Source organism: Acipenser ruthenus, chromosome 5 (assembly GCF_902713425.1).
Source record: "Acipenser ruthenus chromosome 5, fAciRut3.2 maternal haplotype, whole genome shotgun sequence".
Taxonomy (NCBI): domain Eukaryota; kingdom Metazoa; phylum Chordata; class Actinopteri; order Acipenseriformes; family Acipenseridae; genus Acipenser; species Acipenser ruthenus.
This window is the reverse complement of record NC_081193.1, coordinates 22,858,202-22,876,995: the sequence shown is the minus strand read 5'-3', so window position 1 is coordinate 22,876,995 and position 18,794 is coordinate 22,858,202. Positions and strand designations below refer to the sequence as shown.

Here is an 18,794-nt window from a genome sequence, read left to right as displayed (position 1 = left end):
GAGACTTTGACACAGAATAAGACAAGTGTTTCATCGAGAAGTCTTTGTCACTGTTGTTTGTGCTATATCAAAAACTTTTTTTGTTGAAAACATTTGCCTAATTCTATTGCTATTCTATCGAGTATGCACAGTATATCTACTTTTTCTCATCAGAACTAATCTACATGCAGAATCACAGTCAATGTACAGTCAGTGTAAATATAGCTCTTTCCTCAGCACTATACTAGCTTGCTAGCGTGGGATGTCGTTTTTTTGTAAACGCTGAAAGTACAGTTTGTTTACGCTGGGCATTCTTTGGCCATCCCAGGTAGAACTCAGCAGGCTTCCAGAAGAATCCTAAAACTTAATTTTCAGTTGCCAGGTAAAAAAAAAAGAAGAAGAAAGAAAGAAAAGCTGGCAATATTATGATTTTAAAGTAACAAAGTCTGACAGAGAGGAAATTACAATTACTGAAAGAACCGTCTACTCAAAACTCTTTACCAAATAAGGTCAGGTCTGTACATTTTACCATCTCATGATCGTTTTGGCTAGTATGTTTCACAGCTGGGCTGGGCTTTACCGTTACAGAGCAGAAGTACAGAGATCTGGAGGAGAAGTACGCAATGAAATAACAAGAAAGCCTCTGGCAAACTCAGCAGCTAGCTCCTTCCCAGCTCAAATAGCAGCAACTATTCCTGCATCCCACCAGACTCTCACATGCTTCCAATTACTGCTAACATGCACCTGATTAGAAAGCTGGCCTGACAGATCCCTAATAGCGCTATGAAACACATCAAGCTCATAACTCAATGTTCCCAAAGGGACCGAGCCACGAAGAGCTGATACGAATTCCTAACCAATGTGCTGAAGTCTAGCAAAGATTACCTCAGGCCGATAAACCCTAGCTACAGAAGATCTCCTGAAAACACTTTGAACTGCACATTTACTGCAACTGGCCCATGAACTTAAAGCAGCGTTTGTTTTGTTTTTTTTAAACTTTCGCTCAGGAGTCACTATCTTTGTGGTTGCCTAGTGCTTGACTATCTTTCATTTACTACCTATTTGCCTCAAGGACCACACAGGAAAGACTTACAAACTCATTTTCTCTCATCTACTTGTTGAATTAACTTTCTAAGGTCAGATTGCTAATCTAATGTTATTTTAGCTTGAGGGTCTGGGGCTGGCAATTTAGAGAAGTGGGGGTGGTAGACATACTGTAAGCTTTAATGAGAACACAGAAAAAAGTGATCTTGGAATCAGTCTGCAAACACTTGCCACAGCTTGGCACAGCTCATGCCAACTAGCACTCTGAGAAAAAAATTCTAAACACTTTCTGTTTCATAATGAACATCTGTGAGTGTTCTCACACAAACATAGTCCTGGTATGGACTCCACGACCAGGCAACACAGCAGGTAACACCAGTTCAAGTACATTTAAAAAAGCACTGAGACAAAGTCAAAAAAACTTTCCATGTTTCAAACAAATCCATTATTTAAAGCTGGATAGTTCAAAAGCCTTGGCTTTTACATGTTTGCAACTTTAAAAAAAAATAATAGCTGCACTGAATGAGATATTGGCAGTTATTTAAGTTTTAGAGCTGCTGTGTTCTATAATCCTATTCATTTTTAAACAATATAAGAACATAAGAAAGTTTACAAACGAGAGGAGGCCATTTGGCCCACCTTGCTCATTTGGTTGTTAGTAGCTTATTGATCCCAGAACCTCATCAAATAGCTTCTTGAAGGATCCCAGGGTGTCAGCTTCAACAACATTACTGGGGAGTTGGTTCCAGACCCTCACAATTCTCTGTGTAAAAAAGTGCCTCCTATTTTCTGTTCTGAATGCCCCTTTATCTAATCTCCATTTGTGACCCCTGGTCCTTGTTTCTTTTTCCTGGTCGAAAAAGTCCCCTGGGTCGACATTATCAACACCTTTTAAAATTTTGAATGCTTGGATCAGATCAACGCGTAGTCTTCTTTGTTCAAGACTGAATAGATTAAATTCTTTTAGCCTGTCTGCATACGACATGCCTTTTAAACCACGGGATAATTCTGGTTGCTCTTCTTTGCACTCTTTCTAGAGCAGCAATATCCTTTTTGTAACAAGGTGATCAGAACTGAACACAATATTCTAGATGAGGTCTTACTAATGCATTGCAAAGTTTTAACATTACTTCCCTAATTTAAATTCATCACTTTTCACAATATATCCGAGCAGCTTGTTGGCCTTTTTTTTTTTATAGCTTTCCCACATTGTCTAGATGAAGACATTTCTGAGTCAACATAAACTCCTAGGTCTTTTTCATAGATTCCTTCTTCAATTTCAGTATCTCCCACATAATATTTATAATGCACATTTTTATTGCCTGCATGCAGTACCTTACACTTTTCTCTATTAAATGTCATTTGCCACGTGTCTGCCCAGTTCTGAATGTTGTCTAGATCATTTTGAATGACCTTTGCTGCTGCAACAGTGTTTGCCACTCCTATTTTTGTGTCATCTGCAAATTTAACGAGTTTGCTACATGACTCCCAATTGTTTACTGTAGGTTCCGCTACAGGCACACACGCTTCCTGCCTCCCTGAAGCTTTCTTTCCACTCCAAAACAGGCATGACCAGTGGCGGCAAAGAGTTATGTATTAGGAAATCTAAATCTTTGTAGAATCTTGCCCTGAGATGGTAAATAACTTTACTTTTCAGAAAGATTGATTCAGTGGATAGCATGTTTCAACTGGTAGCCTGAGCTGACACTGTGCCAGAGACTCAGATTACAAGGCAGATAAACTAACAGCAACAAACCAAAAGCCATCCATCAACACCACCGCTTCCTACTTAAAACAACTGACAAATGATCAGACTGCCTTATTGTCCGACATCCCGAGCAGCTGTCTGCTAAGGACTCATTGACAAGAACCACACTCTGCGCATGAAGGCATGGAAATCCACAACCAGGCATTACAGGCAGCATAATCCTCCCACTGCTGCAACAATGAGTAGCCGAAAGCTGTTCATATCATGCCCTTAGGTAGCATCATTACAGTTTTGATGAGTCAAGGAACTGTGGCAGCAATCTCCAAATTGACAATGTTACGACATTGGGAAGCCAGGGAGGGTTGGGCAAAATATACCAGAAGATGTATTATAAAACATGGTAAAAAAAAATTAATGAAAATGGATCATATAAGCATGAGAAAAGAAAAAAAATATATGGGAAACTGCAAAATGCCTGTGCACATTTACACTGTAGAAACTTGGAAGCTCTCAACCAGAACACAAGCAATGACGGAGGACACAGCAACATGAGAACTGCTGTCTTTTTAAGGAGGCCCTGTTTCATTTGTTGGCATCAACAATCCCTTGGACCCATTTTAAAGAAGAGCAGTGCTGTTCCAATGTGTGACGCAAATATTAACCTGACTTCCTTCAACCCATGACAGAATACAGTTCCAGTCCAGGATAAGTCTTTACTTTCCAACCCCAATGAAATGAGGGAAGGACATCGTCAGAATGCATCTCACTGGATCCGTTCTGTGTAAACATCTTCAAATAATAATAATAATAATAATAATAATAATAATTCATTTTCTAGTTTTTTGTATATATATTCTGCTCCCAGAATACCACCAGCACATAGCATAAAATGAAATATCTGACCTCGCACATGGAGAGGAAACATAAACCAACGTTGCCGGCTGCCGAAATTAAAATGTCATGTTACTCTGAAACCGTGACTAGTAATAAATCTTGGTCTTCCGCAGCACATAGCACAAGAAATCCATTGTGAGGATGGATACTGCATCTGTGAAGCAAGGGTTTTACTATTCAGACAAAAACCTTCCCTGTATCCACCTATTGTATGCTTTAAAGTCGTCAGTTAGCAACCTCTTAAATGATTGCCTTTCACCGACTTAAATAAACCTGCATTCACTATCTTCAAAAGCAACCAGCAAAAAAAAAAAAAAAAAAAAAAAACAGCATCTGAAGGTTATTTGCTGTCATTACACTGCAAACTGGTGATGTTTCAAGAGGTAGGGGCGCTTTTCTGGTACAAGTTTTGAAAAGGAATAAGTTCAGCAAAAAATCTTCTTTGCATGCATTGTCAACACTGTGATTTCAATCCTGTGCAGCAAAATAAATGTGTTGCTGTTAATTTTCATCCACACCTTGTAGAAAAGCATCTTAGAGCAAATCTCCATGTACAGTTCTGTTAAAATTGTCCAAGCAGTTGCTAAGATATAGCCGTCAATAGCTTAGCCAATCCGGTATCAGTCTCTAGACTGATTGCGTCTCTTTGTGTCTTGCATACCACAGAAAACCTTTAAGGGGGTATCAGATAGCTTCTTTGAAGGATGAACCTCAAAAACCTAACCTAGAGACCAAACAAACAGACACCACGTCAGCTTGTAATTAGGGGCTTATAATTGATGCCAGTCCTCACACAGAATTAGGCGAATGGATGCACAATAAATAGGTCACTATGTGCAAAAAGCCTGACCAGGATCACTAAACCGTTACCTAGTACCAGCATCCAATTCAGAGCACTTCTCCCTCCTCACCACACTGTATGAGGGTTACAGCATTGGTCCTGAAAGTATATACTGAAGTTTTGTTGGAAGAATTCAGTTTGCTGCAGTCCTTGCAGAAAGCTCAGGATGTGTTAGGGATAGGGGACAGAGAATGTAAAGGACACAGCAATCCTTAAAATGACTTGGAGTTAAAAACTAGGACTGGGAAAATGGTGGTTTTTCTACCATCAATGCATTGTTTTCTAAAAGAGACGGTGCATCGATGCGTCGTTTGTTTTTCCGTAACGCAAAAGAAAACATATTGTAAAGAATAACAAAACACATGTTTTCAGATATCCGATGTAAACAGGAAAATGAAATGTTTCTCTTTCTAATTTTAGAGTAAAATAAACCTTATGCATTTTCTATTTTCTAATATACTGTAAATCAAACGATGCTCAGCGAGTTTCTCACAAATGGTTAAATTATTAAAATGTTTCTTACCTTAAGATGTCTTGACTGACAGCAATCGGGTTAGAAACAAATCATTTGCAACAAAATCCAATGAAGATGAATTCTGCACATTTTTTGTCAAATCTCGGTTTGACAAAACTGCAATTACTGGCCACTTCAACTCGAGCAGACACTCAAACATATAATATACCATGTTCCACCTTGTTTGCACATCCCGTATTAACTTTAGTGGTGCCTTTTCTGTGTTCAGCATTTCTGTTTGTTTTCTATTTAAATCACTCATTGCCAGCTCACTTTTTTTTTAAATGTCTTCTTGCTGTTGGCACTAATGTGTGTACTTATCGCACATCCTCCAAACAGTTCTGAATGCATAGGTTTATATTGTGCCCTGCACAGGGCATTTCACAGCCCGGAGCAAGATTCGCTATCAGTTTTTTAAATGCAGCACCTCCATGGGTCTAACATCTTGTGTAACAACATCCACTATCAGGTCTGTTATTTGTTTTACCGGGTGATGTTTGGATCAATTTTCTTTCCAGAAGAAATAGTTAAACAAAGGAAGCAAAGGCGGGGAACTAGAGTATAGTTTTACATTCTACAGTAGTTTATACAAACTTTTAAGAATGTACAGTATGTAAAATAGTGCTGGGCTGACAAATGACAGAGGATGAAGGGAATATTTGTGTGGGTAGATAGATAGATAGACAGATTTGTGGGTAGCACAAAAAAACTTTTGGAACAGTTTAGCTCCATTGGTCGACGGTTTAGCAGGTAGAATAGGAAGCGGTTGGTACTCACCTACTCGGAAGTTGGGTGCTGTGAGGGTGTCAGTGGAGTGGCCATTCTCACTGATGATGGTGGTGGTGTTGCCCTTCTCACAGCTGTTCTGGCACTTGCCCTGGACACAGGTCACTTTGCAGATGGTGGGTGTGAAGACCACCTTGATGCGCCCGGTGTTGTTCCCCGCTGTGAGTCCTGGCACCCAGGAAAGGAAAAACAAGCAGATGAGCTTTGTATCCATTGATTCCCCTTCTAAACAGCAGAGACAGGAGCTCTGTACAGAAGGCTGTCTCCCTTTCTCATGTGCTCAGTGCTCTCTCTCTCTCTCTCTCTCTCTCTCTCTCTCTCTCTCTCTCTCTCTCTCTCTCTCTCTCTCTCTCTCTCTCTCTCTCTCTCTCTCTCTCTCTCCTAAATCCAGTGGCGTCTCTGAAACAGGAGTAGGGAAAAAGCTCAGCAAACAAAACTCCGGGATGCACTCCAAATCCACATAGAAAAGTCAAGTCACTGGAGCTGGATTAAAAAATCATAATGCTGTACTTTATTCAGAGACAGACAAAGCACAACGCTGAGGGCACGACAGCTTCAATAGCAGGCAGATGTAAAGTGGAGAGGCTGGCCGTTACACCTAAGCTTGAATAAACTCTCCCGGTGTCTTCCCGAAATACTTTTGCTGCTGCACTTGCAGCGATGAAGTCACTACCCACACCCTCCTGCCCCTCTCCCTCCTCTAACCAGACACATTCAGCACTCTCTGAAAACATCTGTCTCGGATCCCCGGCAAGAGCCATCCAACTATCTTTCTTTTTTTTAATTATTATTTTTTTTGTTTTAATGACGCAGCCGTTTGCCTCAGCTGCCGCTGCCGACACTGTTTCTTCTTTTTCTGTGTCCGCACCCCCCCTCCCTCCATCTCTCCCTCGCAGACCTTCTTCACAGCTTCTTGGCAAAACTTCTCCCTCTGGATTCCCGAGTTATACGTTACATCTGCGGCTGTCAGCTGTTTGCACCAGACAGCAGAGAAAAGCGAGGAGGACTGCCAAAAAATAATAACAAAAAAAAAAAAAAAAAAGCAAAGCTGGTGGTTTGAAGCTTTATGCCAGCCTCAGGCACTTGCAGGGGGTAGGGGGAGATTTCTGTTTTTTAAAACAACCTTAACGTGCTGACTGGAATACAAAAAAGGTTTCATAGACACCTGTCTGGGGGGTATTTCGTGTTTTTTTGTTTAATACACAAACTGAATTGAGGGTTTTTTTGGTATTCTAGACCCAGCTCTGAATTGGCATCTAAACACAAGCATTAATGGTTTGGAAATAAAACGGTGCTAGTTTTAACTGTATAGTATAATCACAAATATAAGCCTATGCACCTTTATCCAAGAGAATAACGAATATACACTTAAGTGGGGGAGAGTTGAAGCTGAAATCAAACCAAAAGCTTGTGTTTAACCATAGAAGAAAAACTTTAATAACATAATCAACTTAGCATGGATTATGGTCAGTTGAACATACTGTAAAAGTATACAAAATACATGACTATGTAAATAATACTGTAATCTTAGTTTCCAATCAAAATCTAATGTTACCATGCAACTATGCAACAGTATAAGTGCATGTGCCCTTCTATAACAAGCAGAAAAAAATAATAATTTCACACACTGGTGAGAAAATACAGTAGGTGGGATGTTAATAATCACATAAAAACGGTGAAACAATAAAAATTAAAAAGTGAAATTTGAACAGTAGATTTGTGATACATGCCTTTACCAGGGATGTAAATAAGACTCATATTGCATAGCAGTTTCTCCCATTCCAGGTTGTAATAGAAGCTTGATTAGACACAGTGTATAGGTAACAAGCTCATGCTGTCTAATTAAACTCATAGTGAAACCAGGAATGTATCAAACTGCAATGCAAAGGAAGTCTTATTTCCATCCCTGCTTTACTGGTGATACCTGAAATACCATCTCCAGGTAGGCTTCTTGCTCTTATTATAACTAATTACATTATTAAACCATCTAACCCTAAACTACTTTTTAGTTGTACACATCATTTAAAAATAATTCAGATTAATCCTAAACCAGGGAGTTTTTTGCAACCAGCAATTCAAGTGCTATACCTGCAGCAGGATTGATCTGCCACTGCACTGTCACCACTGTATTTAAAATCGAATCACCCCCACACAAAAGAAAATTAATTACCAACATATGTATTTTCACTTTTATTTTCGTTTTTAAAAAGTATAGTTATACTTTCTATTTGTGTTTCAACTCAAATTACACAACATGTTTTTTGGACATCAAAATAGTTTTTAGTAGTTTTCATTAGTTTTTTTTTTTTTGGTAACTCCTGAACAAATGCAACATTTATGAATTTTTAAATGTCAAACGAAACTTGCATTATAAATACAAAATTCAGATTTATTTTAAATACGGATCAACAGTTTTATCAATTTCTAATTCTTAAAAATGCATTACATTTAAAATGCCAGATCCTATTGTACTTTTAAAATATTTAACTCTTTGTTAATCTAACCTAAACTGTATACATTTCTCCATATTTTTTATAATTCAGAAACTGCTTCTCTTATTATGGTATGCACAAGAAGCTGACAACTAGTTCATTAATTATAAATAGTAAGTATAGGCTAGACTGTGAAGGAGCTGCCAATTTGGTGTACCTGTGATAAATCCTGTGTGGAGGCTGTGTGGTCCAGTGGTTAAAGAAAAGGGCTTGTAACCAGGGCTTGTAACCAGGACCTCCTGGGCTTGTAATCAGGAGGTCACCGATTCAAATCCCACCTCAGCCACTGACTCATTGTGTGACCCTGAGCAAGTCACTTAACCTCCTTGTGCTCCGTCTTTCGGGTGAGACGTAATTGTAAGTGACTCTGCAGCTGATGCATAGTTCACACACCCTAGTCTCTGTAAGTCGCCTTGGATAAAGGCGTCTGCTAAATAAACAAATAATAAATCTCTAGTTGTTGAGTTAATTAAAGTGGTGCAGGGCTATAAGGTCCCAGGCCAGGCAGTTACAAAGTCAGTGCAACATAAATAGGGCTTCTGATTTTTGGTTTTAATCGACAAAACCCAATAAAACACCCCCCGATACAAAAAAAATGAAATCAGTGGATAGCCAATAAGCACAGGAAAAACTGTGGAAATGGTTAATCAAGTCACGTTGACTTTACCCTTTTCCCATTAAAAAATAAAACCTACTACAAAAATTATAATAAATACATGTCCAAGTGCTGCTGGCTAATGTCCCACCTTCCTGACTTTAATCCATCATTGATTTGTTCTGAATAATTTAAACCCACCCCAACTACTCAGTGACAGCACTGCAGACTACCAAAGAGCACTAACCAGTGATGAGGTTGGAAGTATGTTAAACAGCTTCCAAAAAAAAAACATTACCAAAATAACCAAAAAGAAGTAAATTTAGCTGCTGAAAATTTAGTATTTTTAAGAAATTGGCAAAAAATCTAATCTATGCAAAATATCAATGAAAAAAAAAATTAAAAAACCCTCCCAAAGAGAAATGGTTTGACAGTGAATGTAGCTCAGCTAGGAAACACCTGAGATGGCTGTCAAACCAAAAACACAGGGAGCCCCACTAGCAGGAGTCACGCCTGAACAAGAAAAAACAAGACTACACTTCCAAAAAACTGACCCAAATTGAGGAATAATTGATCAAAACTCCTTTTGGGAATTATGGAAACAAATGAACACTAAATTCTGAACAAATTTCAATCCTAAACAAATTTTAAAAACTGGAACAAACGATAAGACCAGTAACTATGCAGGAACTAAAGGAGAAACTCCAGGCCCTCAAACATAGGAAAGCCTGTGGCATAGATAACATCAGCAATGAGATGCTGAATCAAAGTAACCCTACAATGCAGGAGGCCCTGCTTAAACTTTTCAATTTAGTACTGGGAGCTGGGTGTTTTCCTGAGATGTGGAATCAAGGACTAATTACCCCTATCTGTAAAAGTGGAGACGAATTTGTCCCCAGTAACTACCACGGCATCTGTGTGAGCAATAATCTGGGGAAGGCATTCTGCAGTATCATTAACACCCGGATACTGGCCTTCCTTACCGAACACAGTGTCTTGAGTAAGAGTCAGATTAGCTTTCTACCAAAACACCACACTTCTAACCATATTTACATCCTACACACCCTAATAAATAAACACATCCATCAAAAAAAAAAAATAGGAAAAATATTTGCTTGTTTTATTGATTTAAAAAAAGCATTCGATTCAATCTGGCATGAAGGACTTTTTCTTAAACTCCTCCAAAGTGGGGCAGGGGGTAATGTATATGACATAATAAATTCAATGTATTCAGAAAATAAATGCGGTATGAAAATGGACAACAAAAGGACAGAAATCTTCTCACAGGGGCGTGGAGTGAGACAGGGCTACAGCTTGAGTCCAACACTGTTCAATATTTATATCAGTGAGTTAGCTACAGTGCTGGAGCAGTCTGCATTCCCTGGCCTCACTCTACACGATAGAGATTAAATTCCTGCACTACACAGATGACCTGCTGTCGCCCACAGAGCAGGAGCTGCAGCAGAGCCTGTCACTGCTAGAGCAGTACTGTCAGACCTGGGACAGAGCAGGGCCTGCAGCAGAGCCTGTCACTGCTAGAGCAGTACTGTCACACCTGGGACAGAGCAGGGTCTACAGCAAAGCCTGTCACTGCTAGAGCAGTACTGTCACACCTGGGACAGAGCAGGGTCTACAGCAGAGCCTGTCACTGCTAGAGCAGTACTGTCAGAAATGGGCACTGACGGGCAATCTGGACAAGACCAGAGTTATGGTATTCCAGAAGAATTCCAGATCTCAGGAAAACAGGTACCGCTTCACTCTGGGCAACACCGTATTAGATCACAGCACCAATTACAACTACTTGGGTCTGACCATCAGTGCTTCAGGGAGTTTCAACCTGGCTATAAATGTATTAAAAGAAAAATACCAATACAAATGTGGCTCAAAATTTTCAACTCCGTCATTGCTAAAATATCTTGCAGGTTCACAGAAACGCCCCCAATAAGGCCTGCAGGGCTGAGCTGGGACTGTTTCCCCTTCTAATCCCTATTCAGAAGAGAGCAGACAAGTTCTGGTTATACTTAAAACATGCAGACCAGGACTCCTATAAATACAAGGCCCTACTGAGCGACCAGCTCTCCCCAGACAAGGACCCCCTGGGCCAACTGGTTTTGAGGCTCACAGAACCGAGCCACACTCAAACCAGTGAGCCTCAGATACAAGCCACTAACAAAAAAAAAATCCCAATAACAATAATTTAAAAAATTGACCTTAACTTGAATGACAAATACACAGAAAATTGGACAATTGAAATAGAATTAACAAATAAACTGGAATGCTATCGGGGCCTAAACAGAAACATTATATCTAAAACATTATATCTAAAAATTAAAAATACAATAGAAAGACTAATTCTATCAAAGTACAGACTCGGTGACCACAGTCTGGCCATTGAAAAGGGCAGATATAAAAAATCCTGGGTTACCAGAGAGGAACAGCTGTGCAGTCATTGTGAACTAGGGGAGGTTGAAACAGAGGTGCACTTCCTGTTATCGTGCTCAAAAGACATAGAAATACAGGGGAAATATATTCCTAAATTTGACAGCGAAATGTAAAAAAAAGCCTACACACAAAAACCCCAGAAGAATGTGCCCGTGACCATAGGGATTTCGTTGTGGAAGACAGCAAAGGAAAGAAGGTACAACTTCAGTGTGCAAGTACTGTCGAGTTACTATAGATATTTTGACAGAAAAAATTTCACACAGTATATCAAAAACGAAAGCCCCCCCCCAAAAAAACGATTTACATAAAACTTAAAATAGCTAAAAATAAGCATCGAAAAATACAATTAAAAAAAATTAAAAACAGAAGCCCTAAACATAAGATACAGTACTCGTACACAGGAGCAGCTCAGTAGTCAGAGATATAAACAACTCAGATCAATAGACCATGATGCACAGGTTGGTATGAAGAGAAGCTATGTGTCCCTGTCTCTACCTTAAACAGGCACAGAGCAACACATCACTGTAGTGCAGACTCCAAGTTCAGTGTGCTTTTATTCCACCTGCTCCCTTGGCATCGCTAATCTGTAGCAGAGAATCTATCTGCTATTAAACTGTGGTAACTCTAATTACACTACCAGGTTTATTTTTTCACACCCATGTCTATTCTGTTAGCACCCTTATTAAAGTTTTAATGTGCAGAGTATTTTTCAAGTTTCTCCGTGCTTGTCTCATGGTTATGCTATGCATTCACCATAGTTTACTATGGTTTGCCATTTTTTTTATATGCTTTATGATATCTTTCTTGAATTTACAGCACTTACCTATTCTTTACTGTGCTTTTATTATGCTTTACTGCACTTGCTTTAAAGTTTTATAAGGGCAAGACTTCTATTATCATACGTAGGTCTTCACCCTGAGTTGAACCTAAATGATTTCTTTCTGGTTTATAACTGAGTGTCTTCTAGAATAGAGTGGCATTTTTTAAAGCTTCTATAAAAAATAGGCACCCAAGCAAAGACTGGCTGTTCTGTGTAGAGTGGCATTAGTTAATGGCACCACCAACAGAAAGTCAGAGAGCAGTACAAACTACACTTCCATTTGAATAGGTACCATGTACAGCATTTCATATAATAGTTTTGTACATATGATTTCAACTATTTTTTGCGATCAATTCCTATACTCGCTCAATCAAATGGCTGCAATACATTTTTCTTACAATGTTTGAATATAAAAGCTTGGGCTGATTCCTTTCTTATTAAAGTGACCTGTGGTTATTATTTTATTATTATTATTATTTATTTCTTAGCAGACGCCCTTATCCAGGGCGACTTACAATTGTTACAAGATATCACATTATACATTATTTCACATTATACAGATATCACATTATTTTTACATACAATTCCCCATTTCTACAGTTGGGTTTTTACTGGAGCAATCTAGGTAAAGTACCTTGCTCAAGGGTACAACAGCAGTGTCCCCCATTGGGGATTGAACCCGCAACCCTCCGGTCAAGAGTCCAGAGCACTAACCACTACTCCACACTGCTGCCCAAGTTGATTCTAATATAGTTACAGCACAATCTGCTTCTAATCGGAATAGCCATAAAAGAATGTGGCATGGCTAGGGTTAAAATATTGAGGAGAATGTGACCAGATCTCCACCCTGTGTATTAAGGTCTGCATTAGGAGAGGGAGGCAGTTTTGCACAGCTGCAAGTTCAATACAGACAGTACTTGCCAAACCCAATCTGGTCCAACAGCGATACTGCAGTGATCTCGGTTCCCACAGGCAGACGCATCACACAGGACGATGCAATCCACACAGAGGCGGAGGGCGGGCGCGAACCCGGGACCTCTCCCACTAAAGCATAGCGCCGATACCGGGTTCCCTGGGGGACAGAGTTACCATCTCATCCTTTGCATGATATGCTGAACATGGGGGTAAAACAAAGGGGCTGGTGTCCACACTTTATACTCACCTATTAAGAGCCTCTTATAAACCATTGGTGATTGATGCTGTTTGGAATAGGGACATAATTTCTGCAAATGTAGACATTTGCTGGCATACTGTTTGGGATCATCTATGTTGTGCTTCCAAAAACACTAATCACCCGCTGATTTCAATCCATTTCAATTTTATTCACAGAATATACCTAACCCCTCGGAGATGATTCCAAATGAAACTCGCTGATACCCTGTTGTGTGTGCTTTGTCCTCAGGATGCCATGGGCACTTTTTTTCATATGATTTGGGAATGTCCAGATGTGGCTGTATTCGGGGATAGAGTTCATTCAACTTCATCCACTGTACTCGGGAAATCTATTCCTTGTTCCCCTTTAGTCCTTCAGTTGAATGATGATTCATCACTGGATCTGTCTGGCAAAAACGGATTTGGCTCGCTGGCCTTACTGCTGCTAAGAAAATGATAGCCCTGTGCTGTCAGCCTCCGCATTCCCTGCCCTGGCGTCAACGGACCCTTGCATTCCTTGACATTATTTATATGGAGCTTTCTATCGCTCTGGTTCATGGGGCCAGGGAGAGGACTGTACAGGCCTGGGAAGCGGCCACGGATACTATTAAATTGCTGATAAACCAGTCCTCAGCTGTCAATGTCTAAATTGGATTCTCTGGGTCCTGTGTAAGGGGGGGGGGGGGGGGTATGGGGGGAAAATGGGAATGTTTTGTTGTTTTGTTTTATTGTATTTCTCATTGCTAAATAAAAATGTGATCACAAAAAAAATTAAAAAAAAATTAAAAAAACAGCTCCATGTGAGATGTAATATATAAAAAAAACACAGGATCAACACAGCAGCTTGAGCATCTATTTAAAAGTTTTAGACAGCAAAAAGTAAATAAACCAGATTATGCATGTGCACGCATATTGATCTCTATGGAAGATCATCTGGGTTAAAAGAGCATTGTGCTGCTTTACAGCAAGTTAGAATGTCATAGGATAGAAAAAGGTAAATTCTGAAATGCCTCGCTTAAACAGTGCCCAACTTGCTGGAAATGTTGGTCAGTGATTTTTATATAGGATTGTATATATTATATATTTTATGTTGCAGCTTTCTGTTATTTGGAATGTAATAAACGAGAACCAAAACAGTGAGTTTTATTCCCCTCTTTGTTTTACAATGCCATTTCCATGTTTGTTTTATTTGAAGTGTTTAAAGTTAAATGTCAATTTTTGTTTGCTTGTTCAGCTACAAAAAGCCACAACTAACCCTCATGTTATTACTTTATGAAAATGTGTCGATGGCCACTGTTTACTGTGAAGAAACAGCAATGGCAAGGAATGGCAAAAAAGTTAAATAAATAAATAAAATGTGGTGTCAACTTTATGTACTATTTACTTTGGGAATAAACAAAACAACGTTTAACTTGAACTGCTATTTGACATCCTTTGTTTTGTAGTTAATTCACTGAGGTAAAGTAAGGCCTACACAAGGTATTCTTTACTCCTGGGATATTTTTTCTATTTTAACGTGTTACATATTGTAATGTCTTGCTGTAAAATAAAGGCACACACGCAGGGGCCACGCCCCCCTGCCCCTGCTGCTATGCTGTTCTGAGCAATATAATGGCTTTTATTACTTTTTGAAAACAAACGAATATCCGAACGAATATTTAATTTATGAGCGAATATCCGAACATGAAAATCCTGTGTTCGTCCCAGCACTATAATATAGACATATCTTCTTTTTCTTTTTTACTTTGTTTACTTTTCTCTTTAACTGGACTTTTCCACCCTGCTTTTATCAAACCAAACAAAAAATACATTTTCCACAACAAGGTGCAGCAAGCTGTGTTTAAATCTTTATGCTTTTTACCAGCGGGGCAGTAATTTAACATTCACTTGCTGCTTGACCACAGACACGTACATTTACAATGCTCAACATCACAGCAGATGTATGTGGTGCCTAATCATCTACCTCACAAAGGAAAGCCTACCTGCTGCACCACCAAATTATAGGCTCAGTTCAAGAAATTACAGAGTGTGGGTGTTTGTTTCAAATACTTTTCAAAAAAGACAAGAGTTGCATGATTTTCAAAGTTATATGTTTAATGAAACTTTTTTCATGCAGCGAATATAATGTGGATCTTCTCTGATTTAACTTTTTTTTTCTCAAGACTATTTTTTTCTCAAGAGTATTTCATTTTGAATATCTGGTCATCATAAAAATGCACATTTTGATGTTTAAATAATTGCTTATATTATGAAATTTAGAAATCTAATCTCTTACCATCACTGCGCAAATAAGCCTTCAAGGTTGTAACTGAACCATTTAAACCTCCACCCAGACCCTGAAGCAGTTAATTATCTAATACATTATCTATTAAACCTGGAGAGGAACGGCCCTGCAGGACTGTGATTGGACACCCCTGATTTACATTTTCATTAGAAGAACGACCAGCTTCTCTTTGCCCAGACCTGCTAAATGGGGAGTTCTGTACAATCCACAATTGCGACCTGGCATCACCTCAGCTGTTTAACAAGTCAGCTGAATAGCAGTACTGTCTCAATTGGTAGGTTCAGTGACTTTCTATAACGTCATTGATGGAAAATCAAAGAATGAATGACCATACGAAATGCAAGACAAACACAATTCGACTTGTTGTCTCTAACAGGTCTTTGATGACTACACTACATTGTAATGTTCATTTTCTTCGTTCGTTTGCTCCTGCTGCTCTGCTCCTGGCAGTGGAGGTGGTGGAGACAGAGGCAGTTCCTGCTGCTCTGTTCCTGGCGGTGGAGGTGGTGGAGGCAGAGGAAGCTCTGCTGCTGGCAGTGGTGGAGGCAGAGGCAGCTCCTGCTGCTTTGCTCCTGGCGGTGGTGGAGGCAGAGGCAGCTCCTGCTGCTCTGCTTCTGGTGGTGGAGGTGGTGGAGACAGAGACAGCTCCTGCTGGTCTGCTCCTGGCGGTGGTGGAGACCGAGGCAGCTCCTGCTGCTCTGTTCCTGGCAGTGGAGGTGGTGGAGGCAGAGGCAGCTCCTGCTGCTCTGCTCCTGGCGGTGGAGGTGGTGGCGGCAGAGGCAGCTCCTGCTGCTCTGCTCCTGGCGATAGAGGTGGTGGAAAGGCTGCCAACTCCTCCAGCAGCGGTGGTGGAGCTGATGCTGGCCACTCAGAGGGAGGCTGTGGCGGTGCTGGCTCCCTCTGCTGGTGGTGTGCACCGTGCTCCCTTCAGCAGCATAAACAGCGACTGCTGGGGGACACCAGCATCCTGCCCTTCTCCCCCCCCAAAAAAATTCAGGGGGGTGAGCCTGCAACTCCTCCCCTTCTGGCCCCGGAGAACTGCGGTAATGGCTCCTCCCCTTCTGGCTCTCGGGACGGCAGTGATGGCTCCTCCCCCTCTAGCTCTCGGGACGGCAGCGATGGCCCCTCCCCATCTGCATAGAATTCCAGGCATCTCTCCTCTTCATGCCCGACTTGGCAGCAGTAAGTGCACCACACCTCTGCCTCTGCTCCAGACGCTCCCACGTGGGGGCACCTCAGCCAGGCATGCCCATACCCCTTACAGCGGGCGCACCAGTATGAGGGAATTTCTGGACATCCCCACCAGCGGTGTTCCTCCTGGCCACACCACGTGCACACGGCCCAGACGTCCCAGGGCTCTGCCCCCTTTTGCTGCGGATGCCGCCATTGTGGTTGTTGTGGCCACCCCTTTCTTTGTTTTCTTTCCATTTGCTGTGGTCGTCTTCCAGTACAGCAGGGCCGCTACATCCCACTTCTAACACCATATGTGGCAAGACAGCAAGTGGTGTGACTTCAGGCAAGCCAGAAAGTAAACAAAGGCAAGGCAGCAAAGGTAGGTACGTGGAACAAGACGCGATTGCGCTCGGCTTTTAATAATAAATGAAATAATAAACAAAACAATTTACACAAAACAAAAGGGCTTGTGGCCAAAATAAACCAACAAACAAATACCGTGTGGTACAGCGGTAGCAATTGCTTCTCTTATATTCTCCAGCTCAACACAGTACTCCCGTCTCTGGCTCAAAAATGCCTTGATCAGCCTGGAGCGGGTTCTTTTAAGCTGTGGCTGGAGCCTTAATTACTCATCAATAAAACAATTACCTTGTTGAGGCTCCAGCCACAATCTCATGGGTTTTAATTAAAAACAAACAATAAAACACGGCTTATACAAATAATAATACAGGGGCGGGGTGTACCCTGTCACAGTGCTCTTCACATAATGGTTGTACTGACCTTGAATGGGAGCCTGACTGAGGGGGAGGGAGCCCTCTGAGGCCTGTTGTCCAGTGTACACCTTCTGGGTCTGGTAGTACTTGGGTTTGAGTACAAGCTGTTGAGTCTGGCCATGGTGCACAGTCATCGTAAGAGGCTGGGAGGGTCTCAGTCTGTGCAGGGACATAAGATAAATTAATAAATACATTCATTGGGCTACAATGATTATATTTAAAGCAAATGCATTTACCATCATTTAAGAATTGGCATATGATTGCAGATGACAATAAACAAATAACATGTTACCTTTATAAGCTGGTGATTAAGTTTTAGGATTGAGTCATAATAAAAAAAATAAAAAAGAACAAAAAAATACATGAGCATAATTTAAATATTTTATTGAACACCATTTAATCAAAGAAACTACTAAATTATACCGCAAAAGTCTACCAGAAGCCATAATAGCAGTACAGTATTTCATGTTAGATTTTGAAATGTCACATTTTAAAATTTGTCAATTAGCCTATATGAAAAAAAACCCCAAAAAACTACAAAGCAGTATGTAAGTCAATATGTTAACGTATCATTATATTCAACAGGTTATATTGCACTTCATAAAGTAACATTGGTTAATTCTGTAAGGTGCTGGAAAACGTTTGGCCACAGATGTAATTGCGGTAATTCAACTTAAATAACTGTGGCAGGATGGCTTGCAGTGGTGAGGTGTGGTGACGTCTCAGACCAGAAACACAGACACACAGCAGCTGTGGGTTAAAACAGAGACGCGAAAGCGCTCGGTTTCTTTATTAAATCATAATGAAAATAAAAGAGTTAAACAAAACACACACACAAAACAAACGGGCACAAGGACCATACAAAACAGTGAACAAACACAAACGGGACGAAACGGACAAACAAGTATCGTGCTGAACCAATAGCAATTGTTATGTTTCGCTTCTCCTCTCCATCTCCCCGTACCTCCTCTCTGTACACCCAACCCCGACTGAGTGACAATGTGCGTCTTTTATGCAGTTGTACCGAGACTCGATTGCTAATCAATCATTCAATTAGAATCTTGGTACAACTGCACATGGATTAATTACGTGTCCTTCCCCGTGCTCACATAGTACATTTTAATCAGCACGTGAAGTGATGTGCAACCCTCGTGGCTAAATACAAATATACATTTTATCACTCGTGCTACGCAGACCCATTTATATCCTGTGTACCAATGACTATACACCAACATTTAACACACTACATGCAACATATAAACAAACAATACGCACAAGGCGGGGTCACACTGCCACA

General features: G+C 40.5%; 1 protein-coding gene across 8 annotated transcripts in view; it reads right to left on the bottom strand.

The window, feature by feature from the left end:
• LOC117402566 (latent-transforming growth factor beta-binding protein 1-like) overlaps nucleotides 1–18,794 on the bottom strand; it is a 166,448-nt gene that overhangs the window by 108,505 nt on the left and 39,149 nt on the right. For 6 of the 8 annotated variants that reach the window (XM_034003849.3, XM_034003851.3, XM_059023839.1 and 3 more), the window contains exons 4-5: nucleotides 17,505–17,656; nucleotides 5,758–5,934 (exon numbers count right to left, since the gene is read on the bottom strand). In XM_034003849.3, the coding sequence (XP_033859740.3) occupies nucleotides 5,758–5,934; nucleotides 17,505–17,656 (329 nt within the window). Of the gene's footprint in view, nucleotides 1–5,757; nucleotides 6,484–17,504; nucleotides 17,657–18,794 lie in introns of those variants that run through there. The other 2 variants (XM_034003855.3, XM_034003857.3) reach the window with 2 other exon arrangements.